Source organism: Meleagris gallopavo, chromosome 8 (assembly GCF_000146605.3).
Source record: "Meleagris gallopavo isolate NT-WF06-2002-E0010 breed Aviagen turkey brand Nicholas breeding stock chromosome 8, Turkey_5.1, whole genome shotgun sequence".
Lineage (NCBI taxonomy): Eukaryota > Metazoa > Chordata > Aves > Galliformes > Phasianidae > Meleagris > Meleagris gallopavo.
The window spans coordinates 2,156,329-2,181,446 of record NC_015018.2 but is presented as its reverse complement, the minus strand read 5'-3'; the positions used below and the strand labels follow the sequence as shown (position 1 = coordinate 2,181,446).

At 40.7% G+C, this 25,118-nt stretch overlaps 2 protein-coding genes across 2 annotated transcripts; one reads left to right on the top strand and one right to left on the bottom strand.

Moving 5' to 3' along the window:
* Positions 1–645: 645 nt before the first annotated feature.
* On the top strand, positions 646–12,847 carry ANXA11 (annexin A11). Its single transcript, XM_010714133.2, has 14 exons — positions 646–706; positions 923–1,035; positions 2,097–2,423; positions 2,825–2,912; positions 3,336–3,430; positions 4,620–4,733; positions 5,493–5,583; positions 5,682–5,761; positions 5,880–5,936; positions 6,708–6,801; positions 7,493–7,588; positions 9,797–9,855; positions 10,368–10,490; positions 12,138–12,847. Exons 1-14 carry the CDS (start codon positions 655–657, stop codon positions 12,195–12,197), a joined length of 1,449 nt encoding a protein of 482 aa, XP_010712435.1. The 5' UTR covers positions 646–654; the 3' UTR covers positions 12,198–12,847.
* PLAC9 (placenta associated 9) lies at positions 12,661–24,245 on the bottom strand. The gene is made up of 4 exons (XM_003207788.4): positions 23,895–24,245; positions 15,431–15,525; positions 15,027–15,147; positions 12,661–13,982 (listed from the first exon to the last, which is right to left on the bottom strand). The coding sequence occupies exons 1-4, from the start codon at positions 23,950–23,952 to the stop codon at positions 13,972–13,974; spliced, it is 285 nt and encodes a 94-aa protein (XP_003207836.1). The 5' UTR covers positions 23,953–24,245; the 3' UTR covers positions 12,661–13,971.
* Positions 24,246–25,118: the final 873 nt, after the last annotated feature.

Genomic DNA, 25,118 nt, shown 5'->3' with positions numbered 1-25,118 from the left:
CAGAGCCAGTCTCCAAGCAGTGGCACTTGATAACACTCCACCTCTATTTTGGACAGAAATGGCCTCGTACGTTTCTGCATGTTCTGACAGAAGCACTATCAACTCGTAGAGATGCAATTAGTTTTAGTGATCTCCTTTTGGTATGCCCTCTGTGACAGTGCTGTCAGCATGAAGTGTCCTTTCAGCTTCCTACTCTGACCTCGTGCTTCTGCAGATGTTTCCATTTCAGTCGCCTCCTACGCCTCTCATAAAATTAGTCATTCCAAGATGCAGCTTGGTTGTCAACTGATGTTTCTACTTTTGATAACAAAACTGTTCTGTTGTAGGTTGCTAACTTCAGTAGTGCAGTAACGTGTTTGTGAGTGATGCATCCTTAACTACGTAATAGACAAAATGAGGAGTAAATATTAACTGAAATGAGTAAGAGAAATAGTCTGAGGAGAGACTGTATAGCTGGTTAATATCTGAATATATTTACTGGTCCAAAAAAAGAAGTGGGAAGTGCTTTCCCCAAAAAAGCCTCTGCAACTTGTCTGGTTTTTATCCAAATTTTGACTGGCTACTGCAAACATACTGCCTGTTAATTTCATGTGGTATAATTAGCCGAGTGCTGCAGAAAATGACTGTATCACATCTGCTTTTCAGGTCTTTGCAATGAGTTACCCAGGCTATCCCCCAGCAGGTGGATATCCACCAGCACCCCCAGGTAAGTCAGTCAGATGAAGTAACTGTTAAGTGACCGATGGTCCTAACAAATGGGAAGGTGGAATAAATGAAGCACGAGTCTGTAGGGAGTTCTGGACACTGAGGCTTTCTGTGGTTTCTTGCTAAGTTCAGTTGGGAGTTGTTGTTTTATCTAGGCTGATAAACAGGCTTTAAAAGGTGTAGTGTCTTGTTTCAATGCAGCTGTGTTTGATTGTAGGTGGCAGTCCTTGGGGCAGTGCTGTCTATCCACCTTCAAATCCACCTCCAATTGGTCTAGAAAATGTGGCTGGCTATGCCAATCAGTTCAACCCGAGCTACATGGCTGGAATGGTGAGTCTGCTTTCATTCAATGTATCTTACCTTGTCTTTTTTAAGAGTAAAGCTGTGGTTCTGGTACTGTAGAAAAATCGTTTACAGCAGGTTTATTTTGTGTCTTTGTCTAACCTTTGTTTAAATGCTGATCATTCACTATCATCTGTTAAAGTAAATCATTACCACAAGCTATTCCTTATGTTGGAAAGGCAGAATCTGTAGATAAATTTTGACTGAAGAGCCTAACTTCAAAAGCCAGGGACATAAAACTTGACTTTGCCATGCAGAGGAGTGGGGGCACGTGATTAATACTGAGTGTCCGTTGTTAATAAATTTGTATTGGCAAACACGGCTCAGGTTTAGCTTATTACCTGTTTTTTTTCCAGTTGAAAAAGGAGCAAGGTTCTGTAATTGAGGCAGGTGATTCATCTCAGAAGAAAGCATAGGATAAGCTCTGCTAGTATTTAACAGCTGGCAGTAAAAACCCTTTACACTGAGTGAAGAAAATGCAGACATTTCCTATGCGACTTTTTTGCTTAGGGTGTAAATGAGTTATGTTTCTAACTATTCAGGCTCCAGGAACCTGCTATAAAACGTAAGGAGTTCACAGCATGCAAGACATGTTCATCATCGATAACTTTGGTAGCAATTGAATGAGTTCAGTTGTCAGAATGAGCAACAAAATTACCTAGAGTGCTCAAAGCAATATCCTCAGCTATTGGTTTCTGGGAACATTGCAGTCATCAAATGCAATGGTCTTTGTTATAAGGGAAAGATGATATTGGTTGTGGAGTTAATTAACAACATGGCAGTTGATGCAGATGTCTTTCCTAATGCAGTCTTAACTCTTGTTACTTTAAACTACTAATGCATGCATTTCTCATGTAAAACACCCAGGGTTTGCTTGCAGTAAATACTTCTATGTGAATGCTATAGTCGTGTTAACATGGCCATGCAGAGAAGAACTGGCTTTGTGTTTCTGGGGAGGGTGTGGGGAGGTGAACACATCGTGTTAATAATGCTATTGAAATTAGCTGATAGCACACCTTTCTTTCTTTCTTTGTTGGCTGTCATTGCAGGCATCCAATATGGCAGGGACGTTTGGAGGGTCAAATGTACCACAAGGCATATATCCTTCAGCACCTGGGGGTTATCCACCAGTACCTCCAGGTGGCTTTGGACAGCCTCCATCAGGACAGCAGCCCTCTTATGGGGGCTATCCTCCACCTGGAGGAAACATACCAGGCCAGCCCACGCTGCCTCCTGGTCAGCTGCCTATGGGATCACCAGGACAGCCACCAGCACCTTACCCAGGGCAGCAACCCATGCCAAGTTATCCACCAGCTGTGAATCCATCTGTGCCCTCTTATCCAGGACCTACAGGGCCTGCAGTCTCTCCTGGAGCAGTAAGAGCATTCAGTGCTTTGGTTTTAAAATGTGACTGCATATGTTTTTCTACCTTTTCTTTGTGTGTCTAAAAATGACGAGGGAGTCACAAGGAGAATTTTGACCAAAGCAGGAGATAGAAGCAATAGAGGCATCTATGACTTCAAATATATGTTGTTATACTGCATTATCAAAAAAGAAATGTGAGACATGAATTCATATTCAGTTGGCTTTGTTTTTCGAACAAAGTATTTACATTTGTATCTACAGTTTAATCAAACCATAATTGACTGTGCATCTTATCATAATAACAGGTAGAGAAACAAACATCTAAGGTTATGTTGTCTGCTTTTTAAAGAAAAAATTAAGTTGTTTTTTTCTTATTAATACTTTAAATACAGCTCAACTTTTATGATTTTAGTATGGAAACAGAGGCACAATCACTGATGCGCCAGGATTTGACCCTCTGAAGGATGCAGAAGTCTTGAGGAAGGCCATGAAGGGATTGGGTGAGCAGTCTGTGAATTTGATATTTAATGCAAGTAGAATTGCAGCTTTGTTTCAATACTGCCTTTCACCATTGTTAACATACTTACTGAGTAGGGGCTGGTTCACATGTTCTTGTACTTGGTAATCAGAAGAATTATTGATAGTGGATGTAGATGAAAACAACGTGGTGGATTTGGTATTTGCTAGCTTTTGTGGGGTGGAGTTTTTTGTTGGTTTTCTTTCTGGTTTTTGTTTTATTCTCACTGTATTTTTGATTGGTTTTGCAAGACTTGGGTGTTCTGTGGTGATACGCAAGAGGAGATGCAACAGATGAGTTAGAAGCATCTGTGTTGGGCTTGGCAGAAGTAGAGTCTAGTGGAAACCGAAAGGTGAATCCTCGTGTGACATCCATCTCATTCTGTGGTGTTTGTGTGCACGTACAGGAACCGATGAGCAGGCTATTATAGATTGCCTTGGAAGTCGTTCAAACAAGCAGCGACAGCAGATCATCCTCTCCTTCAAGACAGCTTATGGAAAGGTAAATACATATAAGAGAAGCTAGAAGAATAAGGGGCTAGGTAGAAGGGACCTTAGAGATCATGCAGTTCCAGCCCTTGGCTCTGTGCAGCAGGCAGGGTTGTAAGCCACTAAATCAGGCACTAGACCAGGTTGCCCAGGCCCCCATCAGTCTGGTGTCTTCAAAGATGGGGGATCCACAGTCTCTCTGGGCAGCATGTTCCAGAGCCTCACCACTCTCAGTGAAAAATGGCTTCCTCACATCTAACCTAAATCTCCCCTTATTTATTTAAAATAAATTTCTCTTTGTCCTATCACTATCAGACAGTGCGAAAAGTCAGTCTGCCTCCCTTTTATAAGCTCCCTTCTAGTACTGGAAGACAATGAGGGATTCTACCTGTAGCTTTTTGTTCTCCAGGTTGAACAGGCTCAGCTCCCTCTGCCTCACTTTACTGGAGGAGTACCCTATCCCTCTGAACATCTTCATGGCCCATATCTGGACCTATGCAACAGCTGCATGTCTTTCTTGTACTGGGGGCCCCAGGCCTGGACACACTACTCCAAATGGGGCCTCACAAGGGCAGAGCAGAGGGGGACAATCACCTCCCTCTCCCTGTTGGCCACTCTTCTTTTGGTGCAGCTCAGAATACCTATGGCATTCCAGGCTGCAAGCACACATTGCTGGCTTATGTCCAGCTTTTTATCCATCAGGATTCCCAAGTCCTTCTCTGCAGGGCTGCTTTCAAAGATTTCTCCCAATCTGTGGACTTGTCTTGCACTTGGTCTTGCTGAACTTGATTATTTTAAGTGTGTCAGGGTCCCTTTGGATGGCATCCCTTCCTTCTGTTGTATCAGCTGCATGACTTAATTGAAAATCAGGAGACTTAGTGTTGGGAAAGAAGATGAGAGGTTGCTTAAGGGGATGATGATTCCTAAGTCTGTAGCCTTTTTATCTACTCTTGATTTCAGTGCAGTATTTCAGATGAGTTATATAGAGCAGTTTGTCTCTTAGGTACTTACTTTGACCCTTCAGTACAACGTGTTTAATTTGACCTTAATTATATATTATGTATGTTAGTTTTTGCTGTTTAATGTTGTTAGTGGAGGAACTTTACTTTGGAGATGCATTATTGATGCTTGCACATAAAGAATTCTAATTCAAGTCCAGAATTTGTTTATATTTGTCACCTCTTCTTTTTAAATCTCTTTAGGATTTGATCAAGGATCTCAAATCTGAACTATCAGGTAACTTTGAGAAGACAATCTTAGCAATGATGAAGACACCCATCATGTTTGATGCTTATGAAATCAAGGAAGCTGTAAAGGTATGCGTAGGATAAAGAGCTTCATATTTGGGAATATTTGAGGGAATGTATTGAGGGAATATTTGAGCTGATCAAATTTGTGGCAGTAATTTTAAAGCTCTGTATTCAGATGTCCTCTCCATTCAGGTATTCAGCCCACTCCTCACTCAATTTCTCGGAGGTTTATGATAGTAAAATTGAGAATTCTTATTTACTGTTACATAAATAACTAATGAAAAGAGCATTTAATAGGCTTGCGTTGTAACAAAGATTTATTAATAAAGGAAAAATGTCAGAGGCACAGTTTTGTTGAACTTTGCAGTGAATTTATTACGTAGTCTTTAGTTAGCCACTGTGGTAACACTTTTCTCAGCCAGTTACTGCATGGAGCACCTTTGTTTCTTGGTTTTTGCTTTGAGGTGTGGAGCTGATGGCACTTCTCAACTCAAAATTTCCAGTGACTATTTTTTTCAGCGCTCAAAAATAGTTCTAACACCTAATTTAATTAAGATTTGGAGCAGGGCTTACCTTTTCGTTTTGTTTATTTTTCTCCACCTGTTAAGTGTACTCCTAGCCAATGCTGACCATGCTGTGTCTCAAATGTGTTGCATGCAAAATTCTAACTACATGCTTTGGGTTTTTCTGTCTCAGTGTACTATTCTGAATTGTATTTATTCTCTCCGTGTATTCTTCCTTTATTCTTGTCTATATTATTTCGTATTAGCTGATACAAGAGTGTGTTTTGTCTTACAGTTTGCTGTTGTGGGTTTTTTTTTTTAGGGCATTGGCACGGATGAAAATTGTCTCATTGAAATCTTAGCTTCTCGCAGTAATGAGCATATTCAGGAACTCAACAGGGTCTATAAAGCAGGTTAGATTTGTTACTTTTTTTTCATTAATCACTGACTGTCATTAATTTGGAAAATGAGCGGAGGTGTATGACTGTTCATCATTGTGTCTCCTTTATAGAATTTAAGAAAACTCTGGAGGAAGCAATAAGAAGTGACACATCTGGACACTTCCAGAGGCTTTTAATTTCACTTGCTCAGGTACTTCCATGCAGAGCTTTTGGGGACTTGGGTGCTTGTGTGTGTTATGTCTGTTGTTGTTTTTTTTTTTAAAAAAAAAACCAACCAGGAAAACCTCTGTATCTTCAAATTCTTTCAGGGAAACAGAGATGAAAGTACAAATGTTGACATGTCTCTTGTCCAAAAAGACGTACAGGTCAGTAAGAAATTATTCGTCATATGTAAGTATGGTCAGTTCAGTCTGCTGATGTGTTCTCTTTGACTTAGTTTTGGACATGGTGTGACTTGTTCTGTAGTAGTGCTTGTGTTTCAGTAGGTGGAAGGGTTATGAAGGGGCATAACAGCATTAGAGCCTCGTGGCTGCATTTCAGATAGGAGGCTCTAGGGAATGAAGCCTCACTTCTTGTTTGCTTGGTTGGATTTGCTTTGCTTTTTAAATCTCTTGCTTTTCCAGTTGTTGTGTCACTCCATTGTGCTGCTGCTAGTCATCTAAGGAACTCTGGCTTTTCGCATCGAGTAGGGCAGTTGAACCTAATAACTCTTGCAGCTGTTAGTTTTTGTGTGTTCTGTTTCACCACACAGCAAACAGAATGCCGTGGATCATTTCAGGAATAAACTGTCACACAAATAATAATGCAGTTAGCTTTCAGCACAGTTTGTCAGAAGAGATGTGAGTGTCTCTAAACATGCCTGGAGGTACAGAAATAAAGGTAGATTCAGGTGCTCCTAGGAAGAATTTTCAGCTACTTTTAACATGTTTTTTTACTTTGGTTAATTCAGAGCTTATGTGTTTTAAACACCAGTTTTGGGGTTAGTTACTGTTTATTGCTTGTTCCTGTTTCCCAGTGGTACTTAAACCAAGAAATGACTGTAAAGGAAGAGAGGCTGTGAGGAAAGTCATTTATAACTCACTTTTTTCATCCTGATGGCTTTTCTAATTGATATGTGCATTCTCTTCTGAGTTTAGGAGCTATATGCAGCTGGTGAGAATCGTTTAGGAACTGATGAATCCAAATTCAATGCCATTCTGTGTGCGAGAAGCAGGGCCCACCTCAGAGCAGGTAATGGTACCCAGACCTCTACATAAACATTACATTGATTCTGTTGTTTGTAATGATAAAAATGTACAACACTGCCCTCTGCCTGTGTTCTCCCATCAGTAAAATGGGAGTAATGATAACTCCCAGTAATGATAAGGGGAAAGCGAGGTGAGTTCTGTTGAAGAAAAGGGCATGCAGGAGCTGTGCATTATGATAATCTCTATTAAATGTCAGAGCTGGTAGAGGTCATATTTGTTCAAATCTTACTCTGATAAAAAGGATTGGGAAATCAGAATTAGTTGAATTTTGCATGCAGTTCAATTTTGCATGCTTTTGTGTATGCAAGACACTTGGCAGTCTTTTTTCCTTTTTCTTGCTGGTGTGTTAGCTTAATCTAAAGTGGTGAGTGCAGCTGAGTGTTTTCTTAGTTTCATTGACATGCAAAGCTTTCCTAGGAGAAATTCAACTATTCCCCTTACATGGATTTCTTGCTATAGCCCTTCAAAAATAAGCACAGAACTAGACAAGCTAGGAGGAGCACGGTGACGTTTAAATGGAACAAAATGTTTAAAATGACCTTGGACATTTCAGAGCTTCTATGAGCGTGCTGAAGTACCACGTTGAGCATTGTTTTCAAAATAAGCAATACATCATGCACCAGTGCCATCTCTTTGTGAGTCTGATTCCTGAAAACTTCCTTCTCTCTTGACAGTTTTCAGTGAGTACCAGAGGATGTGTAACCGGGACATCGAAAAAAGCATCTGTCGTGAAATGTCTGGAGACCTGGAAAAAGGCATGCTGGCAGTAGGTATGTGCCATCTGTGAAATACAGACCACTTAATTCACCTCAAAATGGCTGATGAGGCTTCTGCTTCAAGCAAGCTGCTTAATTTAAATCTCACATGCTAAATTTTTATTGTTAAAATAGGGAGAGCGAATTAATAACTTCGCTTGCCTTCGTTTTAAGAAGTGATTAAAAGTTCTACCAACCACTGTGAGAATAGAATATTTGGGACAGCTTTGGAAATAAAGCAAAATGCATTAAAATTGTTTACCTCTGGTACTTACGAAGGGCAAAACTCTATCTCAGGTTGCCCTTTTTGTCCTCTGTAAGGTAGCCAGTCATAGGTTTCCGCTAAGGGTTATGACAAGCTCTTGAGTCCTTGTGCAGCAGTTCTATTTAGGGTGGTTTATTCTATACGAAGTCCCACAGCTTTGTTTTGTTTTGTCTCTGTCTCTTAGATGAAGTTACTTCTATACATTTTCATTTATTTTTATGTATTATTATGTATTTACTGTGGTATCTACTTGTGCTTCTTTAAGTTTTCTTTGTGCTTTTTTTTTTTAGTTATGGTAGCGATAAGGAAAGGGATGTACCTAGGAGACAATGAAAAACAAACAAACTGCAGCAAACAAAGCACAGCTTATTCTACTCCTATTGAAATAAATCAGGGCATTTATCACTGGGAGTAAGATAAGAGAAAGCATGTGGCTCAGCTGCAACAAAGCTGTACAGAATCTTGGAAAGTAAAGATGATTTTGTGGAACTTCACTCTTTCACTTGTGTCTTACGCATGTGTGAACTACATAACCATTTATCTTACTTGACAAAGTAGCCCTTTTTTTTAATGGCATGGGTGTTTCTTATGACCCAGACTGAGCCTACCTCTGTTGATGAGTTATATTTGCAGACCTTTTCCAGGGTTCTGAATCTGCCACCTCAGAAAGTATTCATGTTAGAAAACCAAACTTGAAGTATTGTTGGTTAGCAGAAGACCAGCTCAGTAAAGAAACTTAACTGTAAGAGTTAGTAAGTCATTTGATCTCATGAAGCTTTGCAGTCAGGTGGCAGATGTTTCTTGTGGATGCAGATTGAGAATTGGGACTGTAACTTTAAGTCAATAACTTTTAAAGGATAGACTTTCATTAATATCCACTAAATAACTTCGTTGAATAAACTTTTGTTTTATTTAGAAATGTGTGTATGTGTATATATAGATGTATATATACATGTCTATGTCTACCTGGCATCAGATGTTCTTTTAATCTTGTTTTTCAGAAAAAGTTTTCTAATTGAAAATATTCAATTTTGCTTTTCTTAAAGCTTTCTGGATTGTACAACTGGTAATTTACAATGACATCTTCCAACATGTTAGTGTGATTGTGTTGTTTTAACAACAATCAAGCAACATGCATTTCACTTGTCATTTCTTTGTGAAATGTTGTACATATCTGACAACTGTGTGTTAACTGTTCTCTCTCATCTACGTTTTCCTGTTCAGAAAAGTACTTTTTTCCTATATAGAATGTGTATTGCTGTGAAATATGTATTTAGGTTTATCCTTTTTGTTCTGTCTTGCTTTGATGCTTTCTGTGCTATCAGATAGAAGCTGGTTATGGTTTGTTTTCTGTACAGTTTGCCACAGATTGCATGATTGTTTACCCAACATCAGGATTAGTGTAGAGATTATAGTTATAGTGAGCGATGAACAGATTAATACTAAAATAATTTGAATTGGGTTTTGTTCTTTAAGATTTCTAATGAACAATAAAAATGATCATTTGTAAATAAGCACTTCAAGGATTTCTCAAGAATCCTTGTGAAATTTGTGGCTAAAGAAATGGATATCTAGCTGTGAGTAGAGGGTGCAGTTCATATCATAGATGGCTTCCTATCGTAGAGCAGCTCATCCCAACTTAGAGTAGGTCTTGAATTTGCCCTGCCTTGCAGATGGAAGGCCTGGAATTTCATAAATCCAGAAAAGCTAGGAATACTTAACTCGGTTCTCCTTCAAGCCTCCTATCCCCTCACCATACCCTACTTTGCTTTCAGAGGCAAGAGCCTGGTTGCTAGAGGTAAAAGGGTACAAACTTGTGTCAGTGACTAACTGAAGGGATGGAAACTGCATCATATTGTCTGTGTAAAATTAAAGCATGGGACTGAGCTTGAAAAAAGATGGTGAGATTTAGTTTGGGTAGGAATACGTGACTTCAGTAATACTCTTTCTTTTTGCAGTTAAATGCCTCAAGAACACGCCAGCCTTCTTTGCAGAGAGGCTGAGGAATGCTATGAAGGTAAGTGCTTATGACCAGATGCATAAAAGTAGCATGTGTTTTTTAAAATGATTGTGCTGTTCTTTGGAATGAGTACTTCAACCATCTTGTAGAGATCTAACGGTAGTAATTAAAAGATAACTAATGAGCTGGAGGTATGAATTTTTTCCATGAGCACAAGACTTAAGATGTAGTATGATGGAAGGCTGGAAAAACCTATCTTACTTGATCCACTTAGCAAAGTGTATATAACCATGCCACAAATTTCTTAAAGAGATTGCTTGCCTTAGTAAAACAATTTATGTGCTTAAGACTTGCTGATAGGTTTAAGTAAAGAGGGCTAGTTGAAGTGCATTACCAGTACAATTTAATTTATTAATGCATATGCTGTATTCCTACTAAGCTTATTGAAGGCAGTGAAGTTTTGCTAGTTAAGTGCTGGCATTTTGTGAGGTGGTGATCTCTATTGATTCATGCTCTATCATCCACAGTTTCCACACATTACTAACGTATGGCATTGTTGTTTACTTCAGGGAGCAGGAACAAAAGACAGAACTCTGATTCGAATCATGGTATCACGCAGTGAGGTTGACCTTCTGGACATACGTGCAGAATACAAGCGGCTGTATGGCAAATCTCTCTATGCAGATATCACTGTAAGTCTTAGAGCTTTAGTTTGCCCAGTTCATTTGCCTGAGGGTGCCTGTGGGGACTTAGGAAGCTTCATTCACCATGTAATGAAGGTTTTTCACATGGAGATGCAGCTTAGTGGTGCTCACAAGGAAACCTAGGAAGGTAGTGAGAGATACTGTGTGCACCAGCAAGTCTTGGCTATTCTGTCAGCAACTAGATAGTCTTTTTGGCCATAAGCCACCAAAGTTCAACTAGCAGAAGGTTTTTACAAATCCATAACTCTCAGATGAAGATGGCACTTGCTATATTGTGACATGAAATTTTACACATCAGGAATAGGAACAGATAATTCCTATTTACTTGGTTGAACTTGATCATTTCACTAAGTGTGGCCGTAGGTGTAAACCCTGCCTGTTCTGTAGAGGCAGTAACAGGAAAAACAGTTGAAAACAGTTTTAAAGTAACTCCTTAATTCTTCTGTCATTGTCTGGAAGTGCACAGCAGTTCCTTCAGCACATGAATAAAGTAAAATGCTTTATATTTTGCAGATTGTACTCTATGTAGGGTTTATTCTGATTCTTGAAGCATCTCTTTGTCACCACAGATTTTTATTCAGAAAAAGGTTTTCAGGGATAATACACTGTCTGAAACTGCCTTGTGAAAAGGGTTGACAAACCTCATCAACCAAGTCTAGTTATTGCGCAGCTCCCAGGGAATGCTTTTTAGTTGTAAAAGCACCAGGTGACATTTACCTAGCAGAGCTAGCTGAATGGTGATCGTATCATCATAGAATGGCCTGGGTTGAAAAGGACCACAATGATCACCTGGTTCCAACCCCCTGCTATGTGCAGGTCACCAACCAGCAGCCCAGGCTGCCCAGAGCCACATCCAGCCTGGCCTTGAATGCCTCCAGGGATGGGGCATCCACAGCCTCCTTGGGCAACCTGTTCCAGTGCCTCACCACTCTCTGGGTGAAAAACTTCCTCCTCATATCTAACCTGAAACTCCCTGGCTCAGTTTAAAACCATTCCCCCTTGTTCTATCACTATCCACCCTTCCACCCTTGTAAACAGCTGTCTCCCCTTCTGTTTGCTGTTCATTAAATCTTTTCCACAATTTTGCATGTACATTCATCATGGTTTTTGCAGCCCTCAAATGGAACAGATGCTATTTGACTGAGGTGTGAGATTTCTTGATGCCAGGGCATCACTTTGAACATTCAAATATAACAAAGAATAAACTTTCCCTTGCTGCCCCTTGGAAAGAAATCCATGCTGAGTCCAGGGAAAAGGAGTACAGCAATCTGTATTGCTGTTTCTGTAGTTTCTTACCTGTTGGCTGAAAGACAACTTTGCATTGAAGGTTTTTGCTGAACTTTTCCAGAATGTGCAATTGACCCTGTATACCAAATTCAGTTACCTAAAGAAATATGTTCCCTTATTGATGTTTTCCATTCCATAAAGGAAAGAGCATATTTCTCTTTTTCATTGTTGTTTTTAAAAAGTGAACACCTGCTTTCTTTCATCCCTGCCTTCCTTTCCTTTAGTTAATAGCTTGGCATTTAAGATGCTTAAACTTAATTTTCTTTCTTCCTTCCCCTTCCAACTCCCACGTCCCCAAAAAAGCAGGATGCAAGCCTTCAACTTTTCTTTTTCTGGGTTTATTTCCAGGGGGATACTTCAGGAGACTACCGGAAAATCCTACTCAAGTTGTGCGGTGGAAATGACTAAATGGAACATTGAGCTTTCATTTAACCATAAAACAGAGAGAGGAAAAAAGAGGAAAATGCAGCTGCTATTTTCATGGTTTTGCTTTAAAGCATCTTTTTTCCCAGAAGTAAATATGTTATGAGCTGTCTTTCCTAAAGCGAATTGCTAGATTAAAAAAAGGCAAAAAAAAGCTCACAGAAGTCAAGCTTATGTACCATCTGCTTAGGATTCTTTGCTAACTTCTACAATCCAAGAATGAATTATTTTTCAGCTTACTTTATTCATTGGAAGTAACATGATTGTTTTCTGGAGTGAAAATCATGATTGTATGGTTTAAGGCTTTATTTTGTACAAATATCACGTGCCACTTTATTGCTAGTTCTATATATATTGTAAGCAGAGGTGGTTTCATACTTACACCTCACGTTTTTGTGTCCAACTGAGACTGTTTTAAAGAGGTTTTGTTGAGTTCTGTTTTCTTTACTTGGCTGCATGTTGTTAAGTAAGTTGTGTTCCAAGTTGCTGTTTCACCAGGGCAGCTGTCACAAGGCAATAGTAATGTTGATATGATACAAGTTCTTCAGTTAATGTCTTTCAGGTTTTGGATTGTGCCTTAAATATCTAACTATATCTAGGAAAAGATTATAAAATTAAAGCTGCCTATCTTCTAAGTCTTGGAAAACTCTGCTTTTTGTTGTCCATGTTAATGTCATCTTTGCCTTTCTCAAAATGAAAATGTAGAAATCTTTTTTTTTAAAAAAAAAAGAACACGTAAGTTGAAGAAGCATAGAGATAGGTCAATTAAAAGGGATTGCTTATTAATTAAGAATGTGCAAACTTCTCTGCACACGAGTGCACACACCTTTCTGTAAGGACTGGGTAGGTCTTTTTTACCTAGAAGAAGCTGCGTTGCTGTTAGTCTTAGAAGAACTCAGATGTTTTGATTGTATGTTTAAACAGATTTTGACCAAATGGAACAGTATCATTATTTAGTGGGGAAAAACGCTTATGTGAGATAAACAGGTAAATAGATAGGGACTTAAAACATTTACCTGCTTTTAAGGTATATGCTTTTTCTTTTTGAAGCCTTTCAGTTTCCCCTTCTGTACTCCTTTGCATGTTTTAATGATGCTTAGAGGTACTTCTTTTTCCTCCTTCATGAAATGGGAAGATAGATGTTGGAGTTAAATTCAGTTTGCATTGTCATCACAGCCAGGCAGGCTGAAGAGTGTAAACCTAGTGGAAAAATCTAGCAGGCCGTGCAACCTATCTACAAGTTTTGACATGGATATGCAACAAGGATTCTTACTTCAGTCAGTGACAGCAATGTGACCAAAGCTAGACCACGTTATATGTCTGTTTTGGTCAGACAATCTAATTATCTCAAGAGGAAATTGCAGCTGAAAGTGTATCTTCCACAGTTTGCGCTCGTGGTGAGGACGAGGACTAAGTTCATTGCCAGGGAAGGAAGGTCTTCTTGAATTATGAGAGGTTTCTTAGCTTTCTTTTGGTCCAGCACCCTGTCTGATCTTACTTTCTTACTGAGAATGCTGTATTTGAAATGCACCTTTGATTAAGTATGGCCACTGAAAGATGTAAAATGCTAAGCTTTGAAATGATATCTAAAAGCAAATTTTTATTGAAAAGCAAAAGAACACAAAATGAAAAGTACTTCCAGGATTGTACATCTCTGCTCAAGTCCTGGAAACACCAGGGAGCTTTTTAAATGAACAAATTTGCAACTGTTCGTAACAGCCATCCTGTTACATTCAGCTGTCTTCAGTCTCTGCTGTGCTCAGCTGGCATCTGTATAAAGAAGATGTGATGTAAATTATTCTTGGTTACGAGGTCGGGATCAATTTTTCTGGATAAGCAGGATTTAAAACTTGATAACAGTTAATTCACAGAGAGGAGAATTCTCTATTTGATTCATCAAAGCACAGAAGGAAGGTCCTAGAGCTCTGCAATTCTTGAACTAGGTGGTGGTCAATGCAACCTAAATTCGAGCAGTACTTTAAGTGTTGCAAATAGGCAGAGGTTGACTTGGGATTTCCATTTTCAATTTACTGTAACTCTTCACTGGGAGACTTTCTTAAATGATCATTGCAGGGACATAGGTTAATTCTTACCTGTTAACTGCCCCTTACAGAGTTTTGGACATAGGTATAAATGTTAGTTTCCCCAGCAGTTATGGTGACCGTTTCTGTACAGCCAACTGCAAGAAGAACTAAAACTTAATGTACTGCTATCTACTTTGAGCCCACATCGTGTCACTGGAGTGCACTACAATATGTGAGTATGTACATACAGCAATAACAAAAAATGACAAAACTGACTTCGTAACAGTGGCTGGGTGTTGCTTATGCCTTTCCACAAGAGGTTTACCAGCAGTGTCTCTTTTAAATGAACTACTGATAGGCAGAGACTGAAGAGAACAGAGCGCTGTCTAGCATTTCTAGTGCTGGGGAAACTACAGACATAACATTGCAGAGGTTCACTGTCCTTGGTTTACTCAGTTTTGCACTGGTGAGGAAATGGAGCTTTTGTCTTTGCAGCAGCCTTACTCAGATGGGCCATTTCAAACTTAATTGGACGAGGCTAATATCCCCAGTTGATCAGCCTTCCTGTGCATCTCCTCTAGCTCCATGCCTGCTTTGTTCACTTACTTTGTTCCCCTCTCTTTAGTGCTGGTTGTGACGCTGGCCAAAACTGAACCCTGTATTTAAACTGAGGCCTTCACTGCACTGAATTGAGTGAGTTATTTATCATTTGATGTGGAAAGAGGATGGTATTTGGGAAAGCTAAGCCAACAAGAATGTTGCATGTGCTAATATCCCACTAGATACTTACCATCAAAAATGTCTATCAGTGGGGTTCCTGCAGGGATGGGGAGGTCTGATGTTGTCTCACTGATGATACTAAGGAGTGATTTGACTTCTGATTCTAGATGCTCCACAGTTTTTATTACCTTCTAATGGAGAAAAAAAGAATAACAGATGTAGAGGGGGGCAGTCAAGGGGTCAAATGGAAGGAATTGTGTACCAAATGTGTTAGTCCAAGAGCTGTCTTGCTGTCCCGTGCTACTAACAGCTGATTTCATTGTTCATTGCAATTTACTGTGTTATTCATGTTATCCTGGCCTCTAGAGGCACAAGTATTAGAACTTTGTTTGGCAAGACTTAAAGTACAGCATTTATAATTTTCTTTATCCAAGAGGTTTAGTGTATTCTAGGAACCAATGCTGCAGCTCTTACCTCTTCAATAATATCTAAGCGTTCGTGCATTGTATCGTGTTCGTGGCACCAGCTTCCCAAACTTCCAGGTAACAGGCTGGTAGGGTCTGCAGCAGCTGGAAGAAACAGCCACAGTTAAATTAACAGGAGCTTTCTGGTAGTAGTATTTACCTTTTTGACTTCTGAAATTGCATTTGGTGTGCTCAAGAGCATTCTTTATTAAACAGAGTGTATCTTGTCCTGGGTGGAAATAACTCAGTTAAATACAGATATACCCAACTGTTGTGAATATTTCCTGGTGGTGTACAGATTGCCCAAGTTGTTTGGAACAAGCTGTTTTCTGCTTGCTTGCTATTTATTTATTGTATTTGTGTTTATTTCACAAAGCCTGTTTTTTTTCTGTGTAGGGCAACCTTATTGTTTACTCTAGCTCAGATCTGTCTCTACAAGTATAAAACCTAAGTGTTGGAAAGATCTGCCTTAGGTATAATAGAATCTTACCATAGAAAGGCCTGGGTTGAAAAGGACCTCAGTGACCATCTGGTTCCAACCCCCTGCTATGTGCAGGTCGCCAACCAGCAGACCAGGCTGCCCAGAGCCACATCCAGCCTGGCCTTGGATGCTTTCTGGGATGGGGCATTCACAACCTCCTTGGGCAACCTTTATCAGTTCATCTTGGACTCTCATCAGAAGCAACTAGCATGGTAAAGCTTTGAAGAGCAGCTGAGTTTGTCTACTTAGACCCTGAATGGATGCCAGCTGGTAATTTCATTGTGCCAATAACTTGTGCATAATCATCTGATCTTGCAATGGGAGGAGAAATGGTGAAAATGCCCAGCCAGTGCCATTTGTTGGCCAAATTTGTTGGTCACTCATGATGGTATTACATACAAAATCGCTCATCTCTGTCAGTTACCTGTGTTTACCTCTCAGTACACGTGAGCTCTTTGGACATCTCATTCTGCTGGCTGTACTCCATGTAAGGATAGTGCCTGCTGCTGTCTGTGCTTGGGTGGAGCCAATTACTTTTCCGTGTCTTTTGCTCAGTAACTTTTGGGTTTTAATGCATGTATGTAGAGCAGTAACAGTACTTAAAAAACCTGCTAAATTGATAGCATATCTGATATTGTTAAAGTTAAGTTTTACTCTCGTTTGAGACCTTCAGTGGCTGTAATAATGAGAAAGCAGCAGTAGTTTGTTGTTACCGTTTGATTGCGATGGAGAAAACAAGAGCATGATGTGAGCTTGTGCTGTAATGTGTGCTTGAAGGCATAGGAGGAGCAACCATGGCTGTTTCCAATAGTGCTGTGTGAGAGCAGTAATTTGAACCTGTTGCAGTGCTTCATGTCAAGTCTGTGCCATGGATGTGGTATAAACCTGTTAGTAAGGATTGTAGCAGTTTGATGGTACCAGAGGTGAGCTGGAACGGAATCCTTGAGGGCAAGGAGGAGGAGAGGAATAAAACATGACCTAATATACTAGATGTGGTATTATTTAAAAATTGGTTTGGCACAGTTTTAGGCAGTGTGTTTGGATGCGTTTGTTTTGTCGGGTTGGGTTCTTGTGCATTCACCACCAGGTGGCGCTGTGAGGACAGGATCCGAAAGGTTTACTCTGCCTGCTTAGTACTTAGCAAGGCTTGAGATGTGGCAGCTATGTGCAAGACAGCTGCTTCACGGTCTTTGTTGGTGTTTTGGGAATGTTGTTATTCCCTAATTTAGTAATCAAGTTGAACCATGCTCCAAAAAATTGGGTTTATTTACGTGTTGTTTTTTTTTCCTATCACAGCTAGAGCAACATGGAACTGCTGAATTTTTGTGTCAGAAATGGAGGCTACAAAGCAAGGACCAGTCTTTCTCTACGAACCTTTTCTGCTCCAACAGTAGGATAGTAACAAGATAAGCTCTATCTTACTGTCAGATATTAATAGAGTTTCCACCTTTCCAGTATTCCCAGCTCTATCTCTGTGTCACGTGTGATTCAGCAGTATGCTGAACTGCTGCCCATCGTGTCAGAGGACGGCCTTGAGTCACAAGGTGGAGTTGGAAGGCTGTGGGCCTCCCTTGGGTGAGAGCCAGCACCTGTCGTAAGCGTTTGTTTGTGGAGTTTTGGCCAGCCATAGGCTACGTGCCAGGTTTTGTGCATTTCCTAGAAATGGGAAATGCAGGAGAACTAAAGCGGGCTAGTTCAAGTCAGTGTTGTCCACTTCTCTTCCTCTGATTGTGCATCTTGTATCACGCTGGTCCATTGAAGACTCTGAGTTCTGCCTTTGGAATAGCAGAAATAACTGTTTGTCTTGTCTAAATCAGACTGATCCAGAGACTCTGACCTTCTCAACCTGGGTAATGCCACAGTGAACTGCTGCTGGTGCTCTGCAGAGACTCCTTTCAATTTTTTCCTGACACAGGACCTTAAATCCTCTAAGGACCCCTTCAAACAAACATGATATGATGAGGTCCTGCTCAGAATGCCACTTCAGTCATTACTTATCTCTTCTGTGTTCAATGTTTTTTCTCTGCACAAACCACATTAATTTTGCATGGGCTGACTGCCACTGTAGATGGGTGTGCACAGATAGTCATCCTTATACCTCACCTACCTGACTTAATACTGCCTTGTATATGTGTGCGCAGCTGAAGGTAGAAGCTACTGTGAATTACAGGTCTCAGTAGCATTCTCTTCTTTGGGATGGCTGGTGCTTTTTTTGATGCAGAATGAGACAGGTTTCTTGCAGTGCAGATGCATTGCTAATTTATAGACTGCAGTGGGCTTGTTGGAGGGGGAGGAAGTGTCTCATCCAGCCTTAGAGACCTAGAACCACAGGGCTGATGCTGTGACTAAACAAGTTGACAAATGGTCCAGGCTTAAGTGTCACGTAAAACATCTGATACCTCTTGTTAGTGAGTGGTAAGAGTTAAGAGAGAGTCTGTTTTAAAAGCAAAATGGTTTTAGTTCCCAGGTTTCATGGCCTGGATTCTGTGACCCAGAAGAATGCTGTCAAGCAGGGCCTGTGCCTCTGTGCCTGGTTAGCAGCTTTCTCACCACAGCGGAGATGCTCTCGTGCTTGTGGTGCCCTTCACCATCACACCAGAATGGGACACTGTGGGAAGGGACAATGGTTCAGTCAGACAGTGCTTTGGTCACTGTAATTGCTTGTGTTCTGCAGTTTGCAGAGCTTGGGCTTGAGGCTTTGGCTGCTGGAGACCTGGTTATTTTGTTAGCCTATAGCTGCCTTCTTGTGCATAAATGGCATATATCTGAGTCACTAGGTTGACCTTGCTTCTATAAGGGCAAGGATTAAACTCTTCATTTATTTACACTATATATACGCCAATCATCTAGAAATACTGACTTACTTTCTGTCTTGTATATTTTTGTCTTCCGTATCAGGCTGATAGTACCATAAAAGCAGTGTGGTTCTACTGCCCTGTGCTGTGGTACCATCAGAAACCAGTAGAAGGAGCAGAGGAACAGAATTTGAGTGAGATTTAAGGATGCCAGCAGATACAAGAAGTGCTTCTGTGTGAGAAGTTGAAGCAGGACCCTCTCATAAACGAGAAGCTTGCTGTTGGGTTTAAGGAAGTACAGTGGTTGTGTCATTGCCTCTTGTATATGTGAATTTCTTCACATGATCTTGACATGCCAGTATCTGAATTTTATGTACATATGCATCTGCTCTCACACTAAATATAAATGTGAGTATATAATTGCTCAATAGCTTTTAAAATATATGTTAATTTATTTAGATATATACCTAGTGTGTGCACATAAGTAAATGTGGACCTTGTAGTGAAGTTGGGGTCAGAGGTCAGAGGGTAGTGTTAACTTACTCTTTACCAATAGAAGTTCTACAACATAGTGTGTCTGGTCCCAGACCATTAGCTGTACATACAAGCAAACTGTTGTCCACTTACCTGTGTCACAAAGGCATCTGATGGGGGGGGGGAAAAGTGTTTTAAATTAAAGCATCATAGAATTGCAAGCTGGCACACACCAATTCAGGTTAAAACACGTTTTTAAGTCAATGAATCAAGTTGGTAATTGAAAGTACCATCTGCATTGCTTGTATTCTTTATAAGGATAAATCCCAAAGATACGAGTCAAACCGAAGTTACAGACTAGCTGTAGAAAATACTGGGTTGGGTTCTTTGGACTGTGTTACAAAGGAGGTTGAGCTAAGTGACCATAACATTTAAAACATTGGTTTTGAAGTTGATAAAAAAGACCTTTTTTTGCACTGTTCTGTAACCACTGTGGTTTTGAGAATTGACTGAGAGTTCATGTTGTGCTCAGCAGGGATCGTGAGGTAAAGCAAAGCAGACCACAGGCCAAATGAAAGGCAAGTGAGACCGAAAAAGCAACCAGATGGCTTATAAAGCCTGAAGTCATGTGACAGATGCAAGTGAATAAAAGGGAACATTTATAGCTATTGAAGGAGACATGCTCCTGTTTGTATTACCTTAGGCTTAGCAGTACCGTTTTATTCCTGTAATGTATAGCAAGAAGTGATGTGATAGTTCCTAGTAAGAAAACAAAACTGATAATAACGGATTTGTGTTGCAACAGAAAAAAAAAAATCACTTGAGTCCACTTGGTGACCCCTTCCCACCTCATCTGAGAAGAGCATGATGGGTGTCCGAAGGCATTTGCCAATCGTTGCTTAAATTATTATCTAAATATACTGTTGGACTTGACGTTAAAGCATGAACGTCACTTGGAAGTGTTAGCTCAAGCAACTGCACAGTTTGCAAGTTGAATTCAACTGCTTTTGCAAGTAAGTACAGAAAACTCTATCAGTATTATCAGTAATACCAATATTAATGCTTTCAGACATAGGTCCATTTTAAGCCAAGATTGCTGGTCATGTTTAGTTTGGTGGGACTGTTCTTAAAAACATCAACCTTAGTTGCCAGTTATGTCAACCCTCCAATCTCCTCTGGCTTTACACGCACCTGAGTTGTGTATATGTTTATATAAAGGAAGGAAGATAATAATAAAATGTTCCTCGCTTGGTTTGAAATGTGTTTCCAACATGCTGATCTTCTTGAGCGAGCAGCCAGGGGACCTTGTCTCATGCTTGCTTTTGCAATGGAAAATGGCTAGGAGAGGGACAAGAAAGATGGGTTTGTGCAGCTTGCAGGTAAGTTGCTCTTATTCATTCTGCAAGTTAGGAGAGAATATTCTGATGTTTTGGGCTCCAAACTCATGTGGTATTTTTATTTCTGTATGTGTATGTATTTGGTTTTGAAACTAAGGCGAAGTGTTAGGATAATTATAGCTAGTAGCTACAAAAGAGATACTTGTATATGCAGAAGAGAATGAGCCATTTCAGGAAGAGGTGGAAGTATGTTGTGGGCATATCTAAAGAATGTAAGTTATGTACAGTGGATGAGCTTAATCTGGTTTTGAGAATGGAGGAGGTCAGAGTTGAGTATTTGATGCCGCCTATAAATTGGAAGATGACCACTGGCATCTGGGGATAAGGCGTTGTGAGGATGTGGCTTTTGGGCTGTGTTTACTAACAGGAGCTACAATCATGGGGAGCAGGGTGTGAGGTGAGTCTGTGACTTACAAGTCAACTCAGTGGGTGTTTAGTTTGCATAAGCTTTGGCTGTAGAAAGAAATATAATAGTACAGGAAGAACAACCTTTACAGTTTTGTCCTAATACTGAAAAAATTCTAGGAACTTGACTGAAGATGTGTTTTTCTCTGGCAGACGTTTCGTGTGTACTGCAACCACTCAGGAAGTGATATATGATATATACACACACACTACATCCCATGTATTCATGGAGTGACCCACAACTGCCTCACTCAGAACAGATCAGATGAATTTGTAAGTACAGCTGATGCAGGGGAACAGCAGAGTCCTGTATTTCCAGACCCCGGACTTTCCTGCAGTTTGAGAATAGCCTTTGCTTTACCCACAGAGGTTACAAACTCCAGATAACTCAATAATAGAACGTAGGGGTTTTACAAGTGGGTTAATTGTGCTAAAGGGCTCGCTCCTATGCAGAATCCCTATTTCAGGTGTCTTGTTTGTAAGAAACACCTCTACATCTGTGTACAAACTTTCATTCTTCCTTGTTGGAGTTCAGGGATGAGTGTTTGCAAAGACTTCTCTTGAATTGGGGACAATAATGGCTGTAGGCTTCTATAAGAGAAGGAAATAGCTATTATGTGGGGTGTAGTTGAAACTACTGTTGGCTTATTAGTAGAAAATTATGACTCAGGCTGGTTTCAGATAGTACCTTTCACGAGTTTTACTGTGGATTTAATTACACCGTTTTGAAGTTCAATCTTCTGGGAGCAAAACAGTGCTTTATGAGAATGCAAGCAGTTGATTTCATGCAGAAATAGGCAGTTCTGAAGGTTTGGTTGTGTTCTATTTTTCCCTCTTCAGTTTCTAAACAGTCCCCTGCCTCTGATTGCTGAATATCACCTTCGTAGTTGCCCATTCATTCCAAAACCTCGTAAGTCTACCCTGCCTTAGGTATAGCATGTGGATATTGGAAAATTCTAAGTATTCTGAAAAGTCATGCTATGTTAACTGAATGAGGGGGGAAAAAGCATTCCCTTAAACATGATTTGCCTTTTCTTGCAGTTAAAACCAGATGAACCACACAATGTGCACTACTGAGCGGCAGTGGTTCCACTCGGGCTCCCCTGTTGCTCTCTCCTCAGTAGCTCAGTATTTGGATATGCTCATCTAACTGGAGCACGTCATGGGGCCCAGCCTGCTTACCCAATTGCCTGGTAATTGTTTACCTGAGGATTCCAGGTCACCTCTCTGCCATGCATAAACTCGCAGGAGTCTCTGCTGCTGGGATGTTGCACCCTCAGAACAATTATTAGCCCAGAGCTTTCTGTAGGAATGGCAATGTGTTTAAATGGGGCAGGTACTGAATGGCCCAGTGCATGTGGCTATGTTGAATGCTGTTTTAGCAGCAGCACCATCTCCCCTAACCCAGCAGTAGTAGCAAGGAATGGAAAGCTGCCCATGTGAGGTGGGAGCCTGTAATGAATCCGACTGGGCACCCACACTAATCTCTCACCTTGAGCTGCTTGATCGCTGACCTTGTGAACGTGAAATTGTTCCTGTTAATGGCTGAATAAAAACATAAGCTCTACTCTGTCCAGCCCCAAACCATTTTCAAGAGAAACTGTTGTCAAACAAAATAGGAAAAACCAATAGATTAATCATGGGGGTGGAGTGGTCAGGGGAAGGATCTGTAAGAAAATTAGGAGTTGTGTTCCTCATCTCAGAGGTAGTAAAGGGAGAGTAGGAATGAATTCTCTGAAGTCTTTCAGCCAGCCAAGATGTGCACCTGGCTGTGACAGGTACAAACTCAAGCCCTTCCTATGCTTGACTTGAAGAAACCAGCCAGTATGGACAAGGAATTCTCTCCTTACAAAAAAAAAAAAAAACATTTCTTGCAGCCTCCCTGGGGCAAGAGCAGTTCTGAAATTGAGGTTCTTCATTTCCTTTTTCATTTTCTTACAGATGATATACATAGGGGGCAAATAAACAAAAACAGTTTTCCTACAGTACTCATGGGGTGAAAACTAGTCAGAGTGCCCTTGCTAGAACTGATAACACAGCACAGATAAACACTGTAAAGCCAGTTGTGTGGGAAGGAGATGGCAAGAAAGAGTGTGTGGGATTTGGGGGCAGAGGGGACAAAACAGTTTTTTGGTAAACGTCTTGAATGTAATGGAAACTCGCTGCCCTGCCACAAAATATGAACACTGTGTGTTGTCAGGCAGTCGGAGCGGAGGGAGAATGATGCTGGGCCTCAGCTAGCAGAAAACACATAATGCAAACAGGCTGTGAAGCCAGGTTTGTGGTAGCACAGGGACTATAAATCCTGGGACTAGCTGAACAGAATAGCTCTCAGTCATACCATCAGCTGAAATGCTACTACAGGTTAGGTTAGTGCCAGCCCTACTCATAATTAAAGTAAAACTTCGATGCTAGTTTATCAGCTGTTGTGTGTTTCTGCTTCTTCCTCCCAAGGTATTTGAAGAAGGAATTGCGAGCCTCAAGAATCTCAAAAAGTAATCCAAAGCAGAAGAGACAAAAATGCAGTACTGTTAAAGCGTATCTAAAAAGGAGGTTTTGAGTAAAGGAAAATCTGTCTCTGTTCACCTTGAACTAGGAGGATTCATGCATATGTTGTTACTGCTCCAGTGCAGTAATGATGGAGTTGCAGGGAGCTGGCTGCAGCGCGTGTCAGCTTCTGAAAATACACTGATCATGTATTTCCTTGCCCCCCGAGAAGGGTAAGATCTCTAAGAAAGCAATGTGCCTCTAGGACAGATTCAACAGCACAGAACTAGAGATTCTCCTCTGAAGCAGACACATACCTGTGATGCCTTTGTATGAAATCCATAAGGAAGCAATTTTTTTATCTCCCCCGCCTGCCCCCATGCAAAGTCTTAGACCGTGCTGCAGTTTCTGCTTTTCATGCTTGGAGTCACTCACCGAAGAGCTCGTGTTCCTGCAGGACTCCAGCAAACACCAGCACCCAGATGAACAGCATGGTCCCACGCTCTGCTCTAGTCCTTTGCAGTGCACGGCAGGCTCCCTCCCGGGCTCTGCATAGACTGCTCTGTCTGTCCGTCCAGCAGAGCTGAGGTTTAGCCAGAGCTAGGAGGAAATATGCCCAGGCTGAGCCAAGTTTCTGGAGCTGTGCTTTTTTTTTTTTCCTCTTTCCTCCCTTTAAAAAAACACCCTTCAAGCTCCACAAAAAGTCCAGTTATCCAGGCAGGCTGGCAGAGCTCCAAGCTCCCCAAAGTTTTTACCCTGTATTTATTTATGCAGCCTACAACTGGAATGTGCTGGAAAACTGAATTCTGTAAGTACAGCAAGGGGGGCAAGAAAAGGAGGAGAGAGGAGAGGGGTGCGGGATGTTTCTTTCCCTGTAGGATTATGTCTAGGGTGTGGAAAGCAGGAACAGTGGAAAACACGGTATCATTAGAGTTGTGCAAAAACAGGGTTCTCATGTTATTTGTTTTTAAGACCGCAGAAAAATTTCTTTTGGGAGGAAAGAAGTTCTGCTGGACTGAGTGCAGCAGCCTTATGTTGGTGATGCCTTCCTTTGGAAAGCAAAAAAGGCTCCTCGGAGCTCTTCCCAGTTTGGAAGGTGTGTGAAATAAGTTAGATGTGATAACAACATGCGTAAAAATAGCTCTGCCAATGGCATTCTGACTGTGTGCTTGATTTCCAGCAGGTCTAAGTTCAATGTTTATCTTCATAGCTGATGGGTATTAGTTGGATAAGTGTCCGTGTAGAACGTGAGGAGGTAGGTCTCCAGCCTTGAGTCTGCTGCAGGTTCCTGGCACAACATTGGTTGCATTCCTCCCAGCTAGCAGGTCTATTGTTTCCTACCTTTGAAGGAAAAATAATCATCCTTCTACCCAACTTAAGAAGTAACAACAACAAAAAAGCTTGCTGACCATTTTGTGTTGCCTGAGTTAAAAATAAATAAATAAATAATAAATAAAAAAACTTGATACAAATTCTTATGTTTTTATCAAGGTTATCAAGGAGTAGTTATTAAAGAGCAAGTTAAGAATGCATTGCAAAGCTCCTGTACAACTAAGGCTGTACATGTTGTACATAGGCTATGACTGCTGAAATCGGAGGTTGTCTGTGCCGAGGCTACAGGGGAAGTGGAAGCAAAGCCAACAGACTGAGGACATGCAA

What these genes read in the sequence shown, in the direction of transcription:
- ANXA11 (XM_010714133.2), top strand. Translation starts at nt 655, where the DNA reads ATGAGTTACCCAGGCTATCCCCCAGCAGGTGGATATCCACCAGCACCC. An exon ending in GAAGGCCATGAAGGGATTGG is followed by an intron (nt 2,913 to 3,335) that starts GTGAGCAGTCTG and finishes GTGCACGTACAG; the next exon opens with GAACCGATGAGCAGGCTATT. An exon ending in CAGGGCCCACCTCAGAGCAG is followed by an intron (nt 6,802 to 7,492) that starts GTAATGGTACCC and finishes CTCTCTTGACAG; the next exon opens with TTTTCAGTGAGTACCAGAGG.
- PLAC9 (XM_003207788.4), bottom strand. Translation starts at nt 23,952, where the DNA reads ATGCTGTTCATCTGGGTGCTGGTGTTTGCTGGAGTCCTGCAGGAACAC. An exon ending in GCAGGAACACGAGCTCTTCG is followed by an intron (nt 15,526 to 23,894) that starts GTGAGTGACTCC and finishes TGTTTCTTCCAG; the next exon opens with CTGCTGCAGACCCTACCAGC. An exon ending in GCTTAGATATTATTGAAGAG is followed by an intron (nt 15,148 to 15,430) that starts GTAAGAGCTGCA and finishes TTTCTCCATTAG; the next exon opens with AAGGTAATAAAAACTGTGGA.